The sequence below is a fragment of the Lissotriton helveticus genome, chromosome 9 (genome assembly GCF_964261635.1).
Source record: "Lissotriton helveticus chromosome 9, aLisHel1.1, whole genome shotgun sequence".
NCBI classification, from domain to species: Eukaryota; Metazoa; Chordata; class Amphibia; order Caudata; family Salamandridae; genus Lissotriton; species Lissotriton helveticus.
This window is the reverse complement of record NC_136070.1, coordinates 87,806,439-87,819,408: the sequence shown is the minus strand read 5'-3', so window position 1 is coordinate 87,819,408 and position 12,970 is coordinate 87,806,439. Positions and strand designations below refer to the sequence as shown.

Below are 12,970 nucleotides of genomic sequence, written 5' to 3'. Positions count from 1 at the left end.
CATGTGTGCTGAAATTCTGAAGGAAAATGCCTCCAGTGATTGTTTTTGTGTTCCTTCCTGCTCAAAACCAATCCTGCCAACAACACAGACACCCTTGCACCATGGTGCAAGTGTGCCTGCGTTGGCGCACGGCTGCTAATACTGTGCCGGCTAAAAGCACAGGAATGCACCATATCTTGTAAATACGGTACATACCTGCCCATATATAAGGGTAGCATAACAAAATGCCTTGCGGCCCTACCCTATGCCAATTCCTTGTAAATGTGCTGCCTAGTATATTAGCAGATCAAACACGAATCATTCAATGAGTCATAAATCGATGGCCATCATATAAATGCGTTGGTCAATATTTTTCAAAGAAATTCAAAATAGCAAATATATATATAGATAAAGGGCCTCATTTATGACGAATTGACATAGGGCAGTCTTATTGCCGATCACCCCTACAGCAACGTGAAAGGGCAGGAGTGCACCTTATTTAGAAATAAGCGGTGCAAGGGTGCTGCATTGCAGGCAGAATAGTTTTTTTGCTGGAAGAGGCACAACCTTCCTGCACAAAAACAATCCAGAGAGGCATTTTCCTCTTTACATGTGTGCTGAAGAATGCATACATGGAAAGAGGAAAAAACAAGAAATAAAAATATTTCTCCTCGTTTTTCCTGCTCTGGGTAAGCATAAGGTTTTGGCACTGTCCTAGGTTTATGTGATTAGGAAAATCTGAGACAGTGTCAAAATCCCTGGGTGCTCAATGGGAAAAACCACGGCAAGGCCCAAGGAGCACTTCTTTAACGCGCAGTATGGCAAGGCAGAGACCTGCGCTGATTTGCTTGCTCCATTTCTATGAGGCCATGCAAAGCCAGACAGAGGGGCTTAGCATGGCCTCATAGAAATTATTAAGAAGTTTGCGCTGCCAGAACGTCAAAAACGTGATGCTCCGGTGGCACAAGCCTCTCATAAATAAGCCCCATAGCATTTAAAGTTATCATACGCAAATCAAGTGAGTATCAGTTTCCTCTGAATGGAAATTCTCTAATATGCTAAGCTGAAAGGAAACCAGGAAATTGCGAGAGAAGTCATGCAGAAGGTGTCAGCAAGTAAAGTCTCATGAAGGCAGAATCAAGTAAAGATTCCATCAGGTAAATGAAAAGGGATTTGCTCAGAAGTCTCACTCTTTGGGCAGGAGCAGAGGAGTCTGGCCTCAAAAGAGTGGAAATGGGCATCTGAATCTAACTAGCTCATCAAAGCACAAAAAAATCACACATTTTCAACAGTACCAACACTCCATCCGATTCCCATGGCGAGGCCAATCATGATTGAACAATGTACAATATCTTGGTGTCAGCCCTATCTCCTGCCATCACACAGTGGACGTTTTCTGCTGCTTAGGCTTCAAGAGATATCTTGTAACAGGATGGCACATATTACGGTCAACCTATCATAGGCACAGGTGTATAAATTCATTATTCAGCTCTCCGTGAACCACATACAGATAACCAATTCTAGGTGATGCCAAAGGATTTTGTAACATTCTGCAGCTTGGCTCCTGAAACAAGAAAAAGAGAGAAGGAACACAGCAGCCAAAAGTATATTTTCATGTTAGTGAGAAGCACTTAAACTGAGGCCTACATTAACTATGGTTAACTTAACGTGAACACACATTAACTATGGTCAGTCTTAACGTGATAATCAGACTTTATATATTTGTATATGCAGTGCAAAAGGAAAATGAAAAATAGTGACAGATCAATACTAGCTGATCGCAAAATCATTTTTTGTCAGGGGTCATAGAACGGGATGTACGGCATTACGACGTGTACTTTTACAACGCGTGCCGTTACAACGCGTTTTTTTCAACGCAAGTCGTTACCACGACTTCCGTTGGAGGGGGTGCGGAATTTTTTAATTTACTATTCCAACACCAGCCTACGTACAGTAGGGAAGGTGTTGGATAGTAAATACAAAAATTCCTTGTCCTGCAGCGCCCTCCAGCGCAAGTCGTGGTAACGACTTGCGTTGATAAGACCGCGTTGTAACGGCACGGCAGTGTAACAGCCGCGTTGTAAAGGCTGTTCACCCATAGAAAGACTTGTCTAATGCATAATATTTTGGCAGGTTGCTATTTGCGACCCCGTGTGACGAGGGACAGAGGACCACCATTCCTGAGCTCGCATTTCCTAATAGGAATTTTTTTAAACCAGCCCTTTTTCCTTAGAAGAACTGGTTTTACTTAAAAAAAATAAATCTTGTTTGTGAAGACAAAGGAGGGTAGGGGAGAAATCCAGTGGTTTCCTGGACCACTACCTGCTCCAGAAAGATCGCTCAACATGACTACCAAAATGGAAGCTGTCCGTCATTTTCCCAATAGTGACTCTGTTGTCACTTCCTTTGACGAGGGGGTAACTTTCCAATGGTTTATGACTGCAATTGGAGTTGCAAACCATTGATACATACCAATCCAAATGCCAATTCAAAGAGATTCCCCTCCACATCGCTTCCTAATTGCAATTTGGAATGTGTCTGTAAACCCATTTTGTACCCAGTAGCGGCCCGTGGTGGGAGTGCTGCCGGGCGCTGACGTGGGGCGGGCGAGGGGGTGGTAAACTGCAGAATATGTGTGCACAGAGGTAAGTACACAAACAAATAAATAAAATGAATTTCGTTGCTCGCTCTGCATCGCCAAATGCAATGCAGCATGCACAACGAAAGTTGTTTGGAGCAACTTGTGTACAAAGCTCCTTAAGGTGACCGACACAGGTTCACAAGCACCTTGAATCCAGTGGTGGCAGACACAGGTAAGTGCAGTGAGGCATGGCAGGGCATAGCAGGGGGGAAGCCGACAGATGACGGAATAGTTGTTATTTATTTATTTATTTATACCTATTTCATTGTCTGTCAACTTCCTCCTGCTCCCATCCCTTCCCGCCCTGCCCCACCACCCACCGCATTTACCTGTGCTGGCCACTGTTGCTTCAACCGCAACCCGGCCTGGATTTCAGGTTCGTCCTGTTGAAAGCTACTGAGCTCCAGACTTCCAGGATTGGACTGAGGCCTCGCTGAGAAGCAATCTGATGATGCCACACTGAAATCGGCCTGCTGAAGGAGACAGCTTGACGTCAAGAGAAAAATCCTCCAGAAAAATTTCTAAATCCGAAGGCAACATTTTGACCAAGGCCTCCTGCTTAGTATATCTAGCCAGGGCTCCATCGTGGTTGGCCTCAGACTTTGACTTTGTCCCAGTTAAGTGCAGCCAGATGTCCAAAGTGATGCTATATGTTTTTAATCAGTCAACGTGTTTATTCTTTAAAAAAATCATATCTCTAGTTCCCTTTATTGGATGTTTGTCATTTTGGTGTCTATTTGTTCATAAAAATATAACCTATCTTTATACATTGGACTCAGAATTGTATTGTACGTTGTGTCTTACTTATTTAATGCATTAGTGTTTTTAAATGCTTTACACACCTGTCTCCTAAGTTACGCCTGCCTGATGATCGTTGCCACTACCAAGGGTTGAGCAAGGGAAACATTTATTGAGATCTTATATGAACTTTTTAATGTGTTTGTGGCCTTATTACTATTGGTAAGTCACTACTTATCACTACTAATACACTATTTTCCCACAGGCTCACATTATTAGGTGAGGAAGTAGAGGTGCAGGGGACAGGAAAAAAATAATGTCTTGATTAATGTGAAAGTCCAGCATGGCCTTGGAGACAAAGGATGGAGAGGGATGAAGCACCAGACATTAAGGTAATAATTTCAAAAACAGATTCATGCACAAAGGCCTCCCACTTCCTCATGAAATGTAGGCAACCTCATGGCCACCAATAACACCGGCTTGGCTGATAACTTCTAAAAGTGAATCACTCACGGATTTCAATGGAAGCAGCCTGATAAGCTGTAAAAGGGTTTCCTATTGAGGCAATATTTAACAAATATTGGAATGGGTCAACTCAAACCCATTTGTAGGAGAAGTATTTATTTGTGTGGTATTTGTGGAGTGGAAACCTAGCCAACAGGCAGTAGAGGTTTGTACAGGGTCAAGGGAAAAGGAACAATTAACACAAGGTGGAAGGGTAACAGGTTTCTAAGAGGAATAGTGGACTGTTACAGCACAGTATTGTATGCATTTATATCGCACTTATTACCCCTGACGAGGCGTCAAATTGCATTTTCGTCGAGTGGCACACTACTCCGGAACCCGTAAAGGATTAGTGGTGAATTAGTATAGTGAAATATGAAAGTAATTTGAGTGGTGGATATGTTAGTCAGTTATTGGCTTGAGAAGGATAGTTAAGGGATAGAAGAGGGAAAAAAGGTTTGCATTTATATAGCGCTTGCTACCCCTGATGGGGTGTTGAAGCACTTTTTCGGCAAGTAGCACGTTACTACGGAACCCATAAAGGATTTGTGGTGAATTAGTATAGTGAATTATGAAAGTAATTTGAGTGGTGGATACGTTAGTCAGTTATTGGCTTGAAAAGGATAGTTAAAGGATAGAAGAGGGAAAAAAGGTTTGCATTTATATAGCGTTTGCTACCCCTGAAGTGGTGTTGAAGCACTTTTTCGGCGAGTAGCACGCTACTCCGGAACCCATAAAGGATTAGTGGTGAGTGATGTAGTGTGCATTAAAGAGCTGTGCAGTTTCTTGATTTGGAGCAGTGTTGGAGAACATTGTGCCAGATCCTGGGTGCATGGATGAAAGTACCTGCTCCTTGCTTTTTTGAAATTATCGATGCTCAGTCTCATGGTGGAATTGCTGTGGATGTCCTAATAACGACCTGAGATAGTGAGCTTATTAGACAGATAGGCAGAGGGTAGAGCCATTTAGGATGGCTTTATAGATGATGTAGCTCGTTTTGAAGATGGTGCAGGGTGGTTAAGGGAGCCAATTGAAAATGATCTAAATTTTATAGGCACTTGATGAGCAGAGCTATGGTGTGTAGGATGCCCTTGGGGAGGGAGTCTGGGAGCTTATAGAGCAGGGTACTGCCACCATTCAGAACCAAGAGCACAAAGGGTTGAAAGTCAGTGCTAAAGTCACTTTCTTGGAAGAAAGGTTTCATTTTCACTGGTAGAGAGAGTTGGTACAAGGCGGTCTTTATGTCCCTTGGTTATGTGTTCCTTCTGTACGGTGTCCGTGTTCAGGGTGAGTCCACAAGACTTAGTATTGGGTGAAAGTTGGGGTTCAAGTCTCTCCATGTTCATGTTATTGAGCCAGGATCGGACTACGAGACATTTGGAGTAATAGACATTCTTATTTACTGATTTACGTCGGGACCAAATATACCACAAAACCACTATTTCATCCAATGAAGCTCTTCTGGCAGGAGGGCACACCCTAGAAAAATCAGAATTTAACCAAGTACCAAATCTTGAGTGGATCACAAGCCAATATCCCCAAAACTCTAGTTAACATACTAGCTTTGAGAGAAAGCCTAGTTATGGGAATTTAACACAGTAATTTCCGAATGTCCATTCTCCTTACAAAAGCCTTCATAGAAGTCTGAGATACTTGTCCCTTGCAGTAACCGCTTGTTATATTATTATTTTTATTACGTTTCTTTTCCCCATGAAAGGCATCATGGCACCACAAATTGGACTTGTGTTCCAAAATCGCAGGGCTTGGTTGCACATCTTTGGAAATTGCTTTATCATTAGCACACACATCCGGTTCACAGTGCTGAAATACCTAGCTTCTGGCCCGGAAACTGGAATAATGTGGGAACTTGATCACCCTTAAGGAAACAGTGGTTAACTGGTAAAAAACATAGGTACAGGAGCCCAAAACATGTTTAGGAAGCCACAGCCCAGTTCCCTCAATTGCACCAACCACCTTTCACAACTGAAACTGACATTGCTCACTTGTAGCACCTTGGCTCCTTGCATGGATAGTGTCCAATGCTGGGTTATCATGAGGTAGTGAGGGGCACTTTGAAAGGCCAGGCAGTTCAGCTGGCAGCAGCAGAATCCCCGTTGGACATGACCGGTTCATAATGTTAGTGTGAGATTATAAGGTCCCCTTGAGAGAGGCTATGAGCCTACCACTCTAAAAATATTCTTTGCATCTCATTGTTGTGCTGAGAAATTAGGTCAGTGTTTTTGATGTCTTCAGATTTATTCAGCATTTTCTCCTGCCTAATTTGCAACTTTCGTAGCAGCTGTTCTCTTTGAAGATCTCCTGGGAATGCATCTCATTCAGTTTATTTTAGTCGAGCATGGGTTATAATAATAATAGGTGGGCACGGGTGATGGATCATGACCTTTCGATACACTACAAAGCAATAATATGTTCCCTGTGGAAGTATTAAGTCCAAGTGTTAAGTCATTTGTACTAGAAAAGATGACTATTCGTCACAGCTGTTAAGCACAAACACATTCATACCAAATACATTGCTTCACTTAGCTATTGTGGCAGTGTAAACCAACCCAAAACACTGTGCGAATACGGAAGCGGACGCTAAAGGCTCACAGCATAGTTCAGGCCAGTAATTGTGTACTTTTAATGACCATTATCAACTAGGTGATCAACTGTAATGCAAATCTGGCAAACTGTAATCAATAATATGTGTATCAACAAAAATCCTCATAGGATAGAGAGGTCATCATTGTGCTCTATGGAAAAAAAGCCCCCGGAAGCATCTTGAAGTTTCTGGAAGCTTCTGGAAGCTTCGAGAATCCAGGAGAAAAGGTCTTGGTGACCATCTTGGATCCAGAGGGTATAAATATCCCATCATTACCTGCCATGCCTTGCAGGGCAGTAAAGCAACCAAGACTAAGAGAGAGATAGACTTGAGAGACAGTGAGTAACTAATGGTTTCCAGGAGATACAGCCTAGTGCAATTCACCTTGATGCATCCAGTGGACCTTGTGCCATCAGGAACCATCTAGAAATACAAAGAGTAGATACATTGAAAGCAAGCACAACTCTACAGGGCAAGGGTTAGTTGCACAATTCAAAACCTGCTACAATGATTTGGAGAACGCATTCTAGAGATTTGGAACAGGACATTTACAACAAAGACTATTTGTAATGTGTGGTTGGCAGTGTATTATTTCAAGTAACGCTGTGAATGACCAACAGAGTGTTTAAGCATGAGATATAAGAAGCATACACATACATGCCTTAACCCTTAAATAACTTTGCTAAGTTTTAAATAAGCAATGGGTATTTGATAAACATTCTACTGGTGCCATGCTTGCAGACGTATCACGGTGCCCAAGCTTCCAGTGTCTTCCATCTGGTACAGTGTGCATTTTGTGCACTCTACTAGAGTAAGGATGCAGTCTTTAAGGTTGGTGCTTGAAGAAAAATAAATCTGCATGACACAATAGTTGCTGGCTGTATCTTTGCTTATGGAGGGGATGTTTATCATTATCAATATAAATACATTGAATGAATCTCATCACAATCACCTTAAAATGGTGACAAGTTCAGCAGAGAAAATAATAAGCATGTCAACATCTGATCGATTGAAGGTCAAAATATTCATTTGAGATAAATAATGCGCCATAATAGTGTGGGTGGTATATCTAGGACCCGAAGACTTTACACAATGTCCACCAGTGAAGGCAGACGTGATTAGCTGGGTGAGAGGAAAGTGCAGACTCAGGCGCATATTCACTTCCTGGCGTCTTCACTATTCGTTTGGCAATTTATATGCCATTTGTAATAGATCACCCTCTCCTTACGGTGTTCAGCACATTCATTATCTCTGTTCCATGGGGGCGGTAAAACAGTGCCCACTCCTAACCTCTGGATTATGGAGCATCACAAACCAGCACCCTCATCATCTCTGTGTCAGTGAGTATCATGAAACAGAGCCATCAACATTTCTATATGGAGGAGCAACAAGAATCTCTGCAAACGCCATCCACCTCAAGGTATAGCAAGACTGAGAGCCAGATGTAGGTCGCCAAATACCGGTCGGTAACGGCCGATTTCGCCCGTTACCGACCGGTATTTGAAGATGGAGATGTAGGGGCATGTTAAAATACAGATTCGGTAATTTTACCAAATCGGTACTTTTACCGATTCTGTAAAATACCGAATCGGTTAAATTACTGAATCTGTATTTTGACATGTAGGTAGCACTGCAATCAGTGCTACAGGGGTCTAAGAATTCGTTATTTACCACAACCAGAAGTTGGTGGTAAATATTGAAAACCCTTTAAAAAGCATTTTTTTTGTTTTATCCATTTATCCATTTATCCATTTATGCACCCTTAATCTGGAACAGCATCCCCAGATCCATCAGGACTGCCCAAAAGCAGCTTCAGTTTAAGAAAGAGTTGAAGAGTTGAACACTACATCACAATGCAGTAACCACCCACAACCACAGTTCCTCCTCAAATTTCTTGTTGCGCTTGTAGACCTTATGCTCGTGTTTGACCAGGGACAGTGCTCTGCTGCCTTTCGCCTAGGTTCACGTTATAAAAATACCATATGCATACATACATACTTACATACATACATACATATTTACATACATGCATAAAACCTAAACACCGATGGGGGTCTACTCACCGCTCAAAGTTAAGTCACAGCTACGATGCCGACTTTTATTTATTTAAAAAAAATGTTGAATGTCTTCTTTGGCAGGCCCAGCGATACCATGCTGCCAGTAGCCTATGCGTGATGATATGAAAGCATTCACCATTGATGACTGTTGTGACTGAGTTTGATCTTGGAGAAGTTTACTAGAAGTTTTAGTTGAAATAACCAGTTTTTTAAAATAGCTGCTCTCTGCGTCTGCAGTGATTAATTGGCAACAATAAGTGTCCCAATAATATGGACTTAAGACACAGGCTGCCCAAAACTCTAGCAAGAAATCTAGCCAGAAATACTGTGATCAGATAAAATAGGTTTCCTAGCAGGATCCAGTTCTCCTTTGTCCAGTGTGCAATGGCCTCCATACCATTCTCTGATGGTTTTCATTGGTTGCCCCAGGTCTCGATAAAGCTAAAGAAGAACCTGGGTATTCCCAGCATACAAGTAAATGTTGAATCCATAATTCCATTCAAAAGGGCCTCCTATACATATTAAAACATTTTTAACTTGGTATATTTGCTAAAAAGTTAAAGTATAAAAAAAAGAAAAATGGGGTCCTAATCAACAGCAGGAAAAGTGTTCCTGCTGCCAGCCAGGGCAGTGAGCTGGCTGCCATAATTCCAATGTTGGGCACAGCCACTCGGAGTCCATTCTGTCAGGTGGGAAATGATGGTGTGCTTCCCCTGCAGCCTGATGCCACAGCATACTTGGGCAGGACATCCTGCTGAAGAGAAAGTAGAACCAGAGAAGAAAGACGTAGGGCTTCATTTATGTATAGGCAGGCATCCCTTTTCTCTGTCAAGGAGATGGAGTCAATTACTCAGTCACTCTGGTGAAAGTGCTGCCCGCCTAGTTTAGAAATAACCACCAAGCTGGTGGTCATTTCTAAAGCATTGTCAGGAACCACTGTCACAGTAGTTCCTTTCAATAATGTTTAAAGTTTGGCGAAGGGCTCCATCAGCATGATGCAGCCCTGCACCAAATTGTTTTCATTATTTTCAAAAAGAAAATCCTGAAGCTGGATAAATAAAAAATAAAATGAGCCCCTTACCATTGGGGTTTTCCTGGCGTGACGGGCAGCGTAAATTGACCTCTAATTCCACCCATCTAAATCAGGTGGCCAGAATTAAAAGGTACTGTCTCCTACCGACCTCACTCCACAGGGCTGTTGGAAGTGTTTAATCACGGTAGAGACGGAGTAGTCTCTGCTGTGATTAAACCTATGGTCTGCAGTCATCTAACTCGGGTAGGGTGACCTTTATCTTGGCATATGTATTATCCGTTACCATTGCGAAGGAGTATGCGTACCACCAAGATATAAATCAGGTCCTTAGCATCTTACAAGGTTGGGAGAAGTAAAGAAACGTCATCCACCTCGCGAAAGTCGAATCACCCTGATACATTGGTTAAAGTTCGCTCCTGTGACCCACCACCTTGATGTGGAAATAGTATTTGAGAAACAATCTGAAACCACATGTTTTGCATTTTTTTCCAGCATCTAGAAGTATCTGTTTAAACTTTTTATGTGAAACTGATAAGCTGACATGCACTGATGGGATTTCTTATCTCTTGCTCACCCTCTGGACCAAGAGCCATCTCAATCAAACCCACTGCATAAAGTTGAAGCAAATACCTGTGCACCTAATCAATTTCTCAATCATGCTCATGGGTCCAAATAATGGCAGTTATTATATGAATCACCCAAGACAGCTTCTCTGTTGGGCTCTTTATAATACATTTATGCAGTGGGAGGGAGTTCCATTTCTTTCTTTTATGATTTTGTAATTACTTATTAATGTTGAGAAGATGAGAATTTCAGCCTCTGTAATAACTTCTTTCATAAAATGGAGGGACCGATGTCATAAAAGTCAGCTTCCCACGCTAGTTATTGATTATTCAAAAAGCTCATCATTTCGGCCATCATTCCCTCCAGGAACAGGACTCAAGCCAAGTTTTTATAAAGAGAGCCAGTGCTGCAACTCTTCTCACATTCAGACTTGTAAGTTTACCAAACAAATCAGGCTACTATAGGCAGGAGGAGAGGGTGTGTGCACAGTTCAACATTGCAGAGTGAAATTCATGTTAAGTTATGCCATGTTATATTACACAATTGGTGTGTGCATAGTGCGCAATATAATATTGATGGGGTTTCATTGCAGTGCTTAATTTGCCAAAAAAGAAGTGCCGGGGCCCTCGTCAGGAGACCCCGCAGTTTGCACCATACATTGTACTGTACTAGCGGCCACATGCATCATTGCACCCGTTTGCGATTCCTAAATTGCGAAAATTAAGGAATCACAATTTAGAAATCGCAAACTGCAATGCACGAACAATTCGCATTTATTTTTGCGATTCGGTATTTTTCCTTAATTGCGATTCACAATTTGCGATTCGCAATTAAGGAAAACCCTTCCCATTGATTCCTATGGGAAGGCATTCACATTTTGCGAATTTCAAATTGCGATTCGCAAAATGTGAATGCAATTTCAAGGGTGCAGGGGGGGTCCAAAGAACCCCTCCCTGCACCCCTGAAATGTAACTTTAAATGCAATTTACACACACACATGCCCCCAAAATGCAATTTGTGCATATTTGAAAGTTTTCGGTAAATTAGCATGAAGTTCAACTTCATGCCAATTTACCAAAAAATGATCATGCATTGCATTTAAAATCTGAAATTGCGATTTCTTAAATGCAATCGCAATTTTAGAAATCGCAACATGGTTGCGATTCCTAAAATTGCGAAATGCATGATGCATTCCAAATTAGTCAATTGCATTCGCAAACGGATGAAAATTGCGTTTCGCACCGTTTGCGAATGCAATTGACTTTGATGCATGTGGGCATTAATTACAAACCGTCACTCTGCTACAAGTTTGACACTTCAGACTGTTTGAGGTCGCCAAATCGTTACAAATATTTTGGGTGTTAGTAGTTTGGAATGTATATTGAATTAACAAGCAACTGTTTTCCGCTCATCTCTAAATTACACAAACAGCGCCACCATGTGGCAGCTCTCATAGGTGCAGGCTCTGGCAATTAAGTGCTGGTGCCAACAACTAAGTGCCAGTGCCGAGCACCGGAAACCACCAGCTCAAATTAAGCACTGGTTTGATGTCGCTTTACTACAGACTGCTAGGGCATCCATCGCAGACTGAAACCTGATGCAACTTGTGAAGATATACTATTAAGGCCTAATTCACAAAGGTAAACTTACACTTTTGTGTAAGTTTAGGATTGTTTGGTATTCACGAAGGGATGTATGAGTAGGAGCTCTGCAGATTAGAAGATAGGACTCTCCTACATTTTCATGTTCGGAGATACTGCACTCATAAAGATCCTGCTCATAAATCCCTTTGTGAATACCAAACAATCCTAAACTAACACAGAAGTTTAATTTTACCTTTGTGAATCAGGCCCTCAGGAGCGTAAGAGGGTATTTCGTATTTTAAGTGAATGTGTGAACTTCAGTGAGTTGTGGGTGAGCGTTTTTGGCATTTGGGGCTAGAGCTGTTGACTTTGAAAATAGAGAACCAGGCTAGACCTCCGGCATCAGCTCAACATCCTGTAATTCTGGGAAAATCACATAATGTCCCCGTGTGAAAAAGAAAGTCTAACATATTCCGGTGCCCTTGTAAAGTGCTCTAATACCCCCAGGCCAGGTTCATGCAAACTACAAAAATAATTTGCTACGTGAAATTGAAGTAGATGTGTGTAAGTCAAGTTGTGGTAACTAGTGATGTTGGTTATTGTAACAGCAGGTGGTTTCAATTTACACAACCCTTGGGATAACCTAAAAGTGTAACATGCATTTAATGTGTAAATAGCAAGCAGCATAGGAAAAAATCAGGCGATAATTGCCATTTCAACCTACCAGAGCTTTCATTCAAAATGCCAGTTGGAGCATGCAATTTTGGGCAGTTGTATGGGACATAAAAAAGTGACCTAAACTGTTACTTCAACAAAACTATCTAATGAGAAGGAGACCGGATTTTTTCACATAGAAAATTGAAGAAGTCCTTAAAATGAAGATAAAGACGCATAAATATAGTGCTGAATTCACTAATTTCCTAATATTATACTTCTGTTGCCAACATTGAAAGTGGGGCTATGCTTTATTATGCGATGCAAGAAATGTGCAGATGTACTATCTCAAATAAAATGCCTTCTAGGCCTGTGGGAGTCATGAAACTTAGCATGCATGTTAAGGCTGATTAAAACTTCAGGTTAATTAAAAATGATATCCAGAATTGATTATGTAGTGTATCAGTGCATGTTGTGATATACATGTGCAAGGAAGCATTAAGACTTAATGAAACAAGAATACATGATTATGTTTTCTTACATGGCATGTTGGGGCAATTTAGGATGTATGGTAGGAGTTCTGTCTTGTAGGACATGGTGTGCTGCGCTGTGTGA

At 41.6% G+C, this 12,970-nt stretch overlaps 1 protein-coding gene across 2 annotated transcripts in view; it reads right to left on the bottom strand.

Moving 5' to 3' along the window:
• Positions 1 to 6,587: 6,587 nt before the first annotated feature.
• The window catches only part of LOC144782636 (uncharacterized), a 235,348-nt gene continuing 228,965 nt past the window's right edge, over positions 6,588 to 12,970 (bottom strand). For both annotated transcript variants that reach the window (XR_013601185.1, XM_078661994.1), the window contains one exon: positions 6,588 to 6,887. Coding sequence is in view for 1 of the 2 variants with exons in the window: in XM_078661994.1 (XP_078518120.1) it covers positions 6,845 to 6,887 (43 nt within the window). In the remaining variant the exon portion in view is untranslated. The remainder of the gene's footprint in view (positions 6,888 to 12,970) is intronic.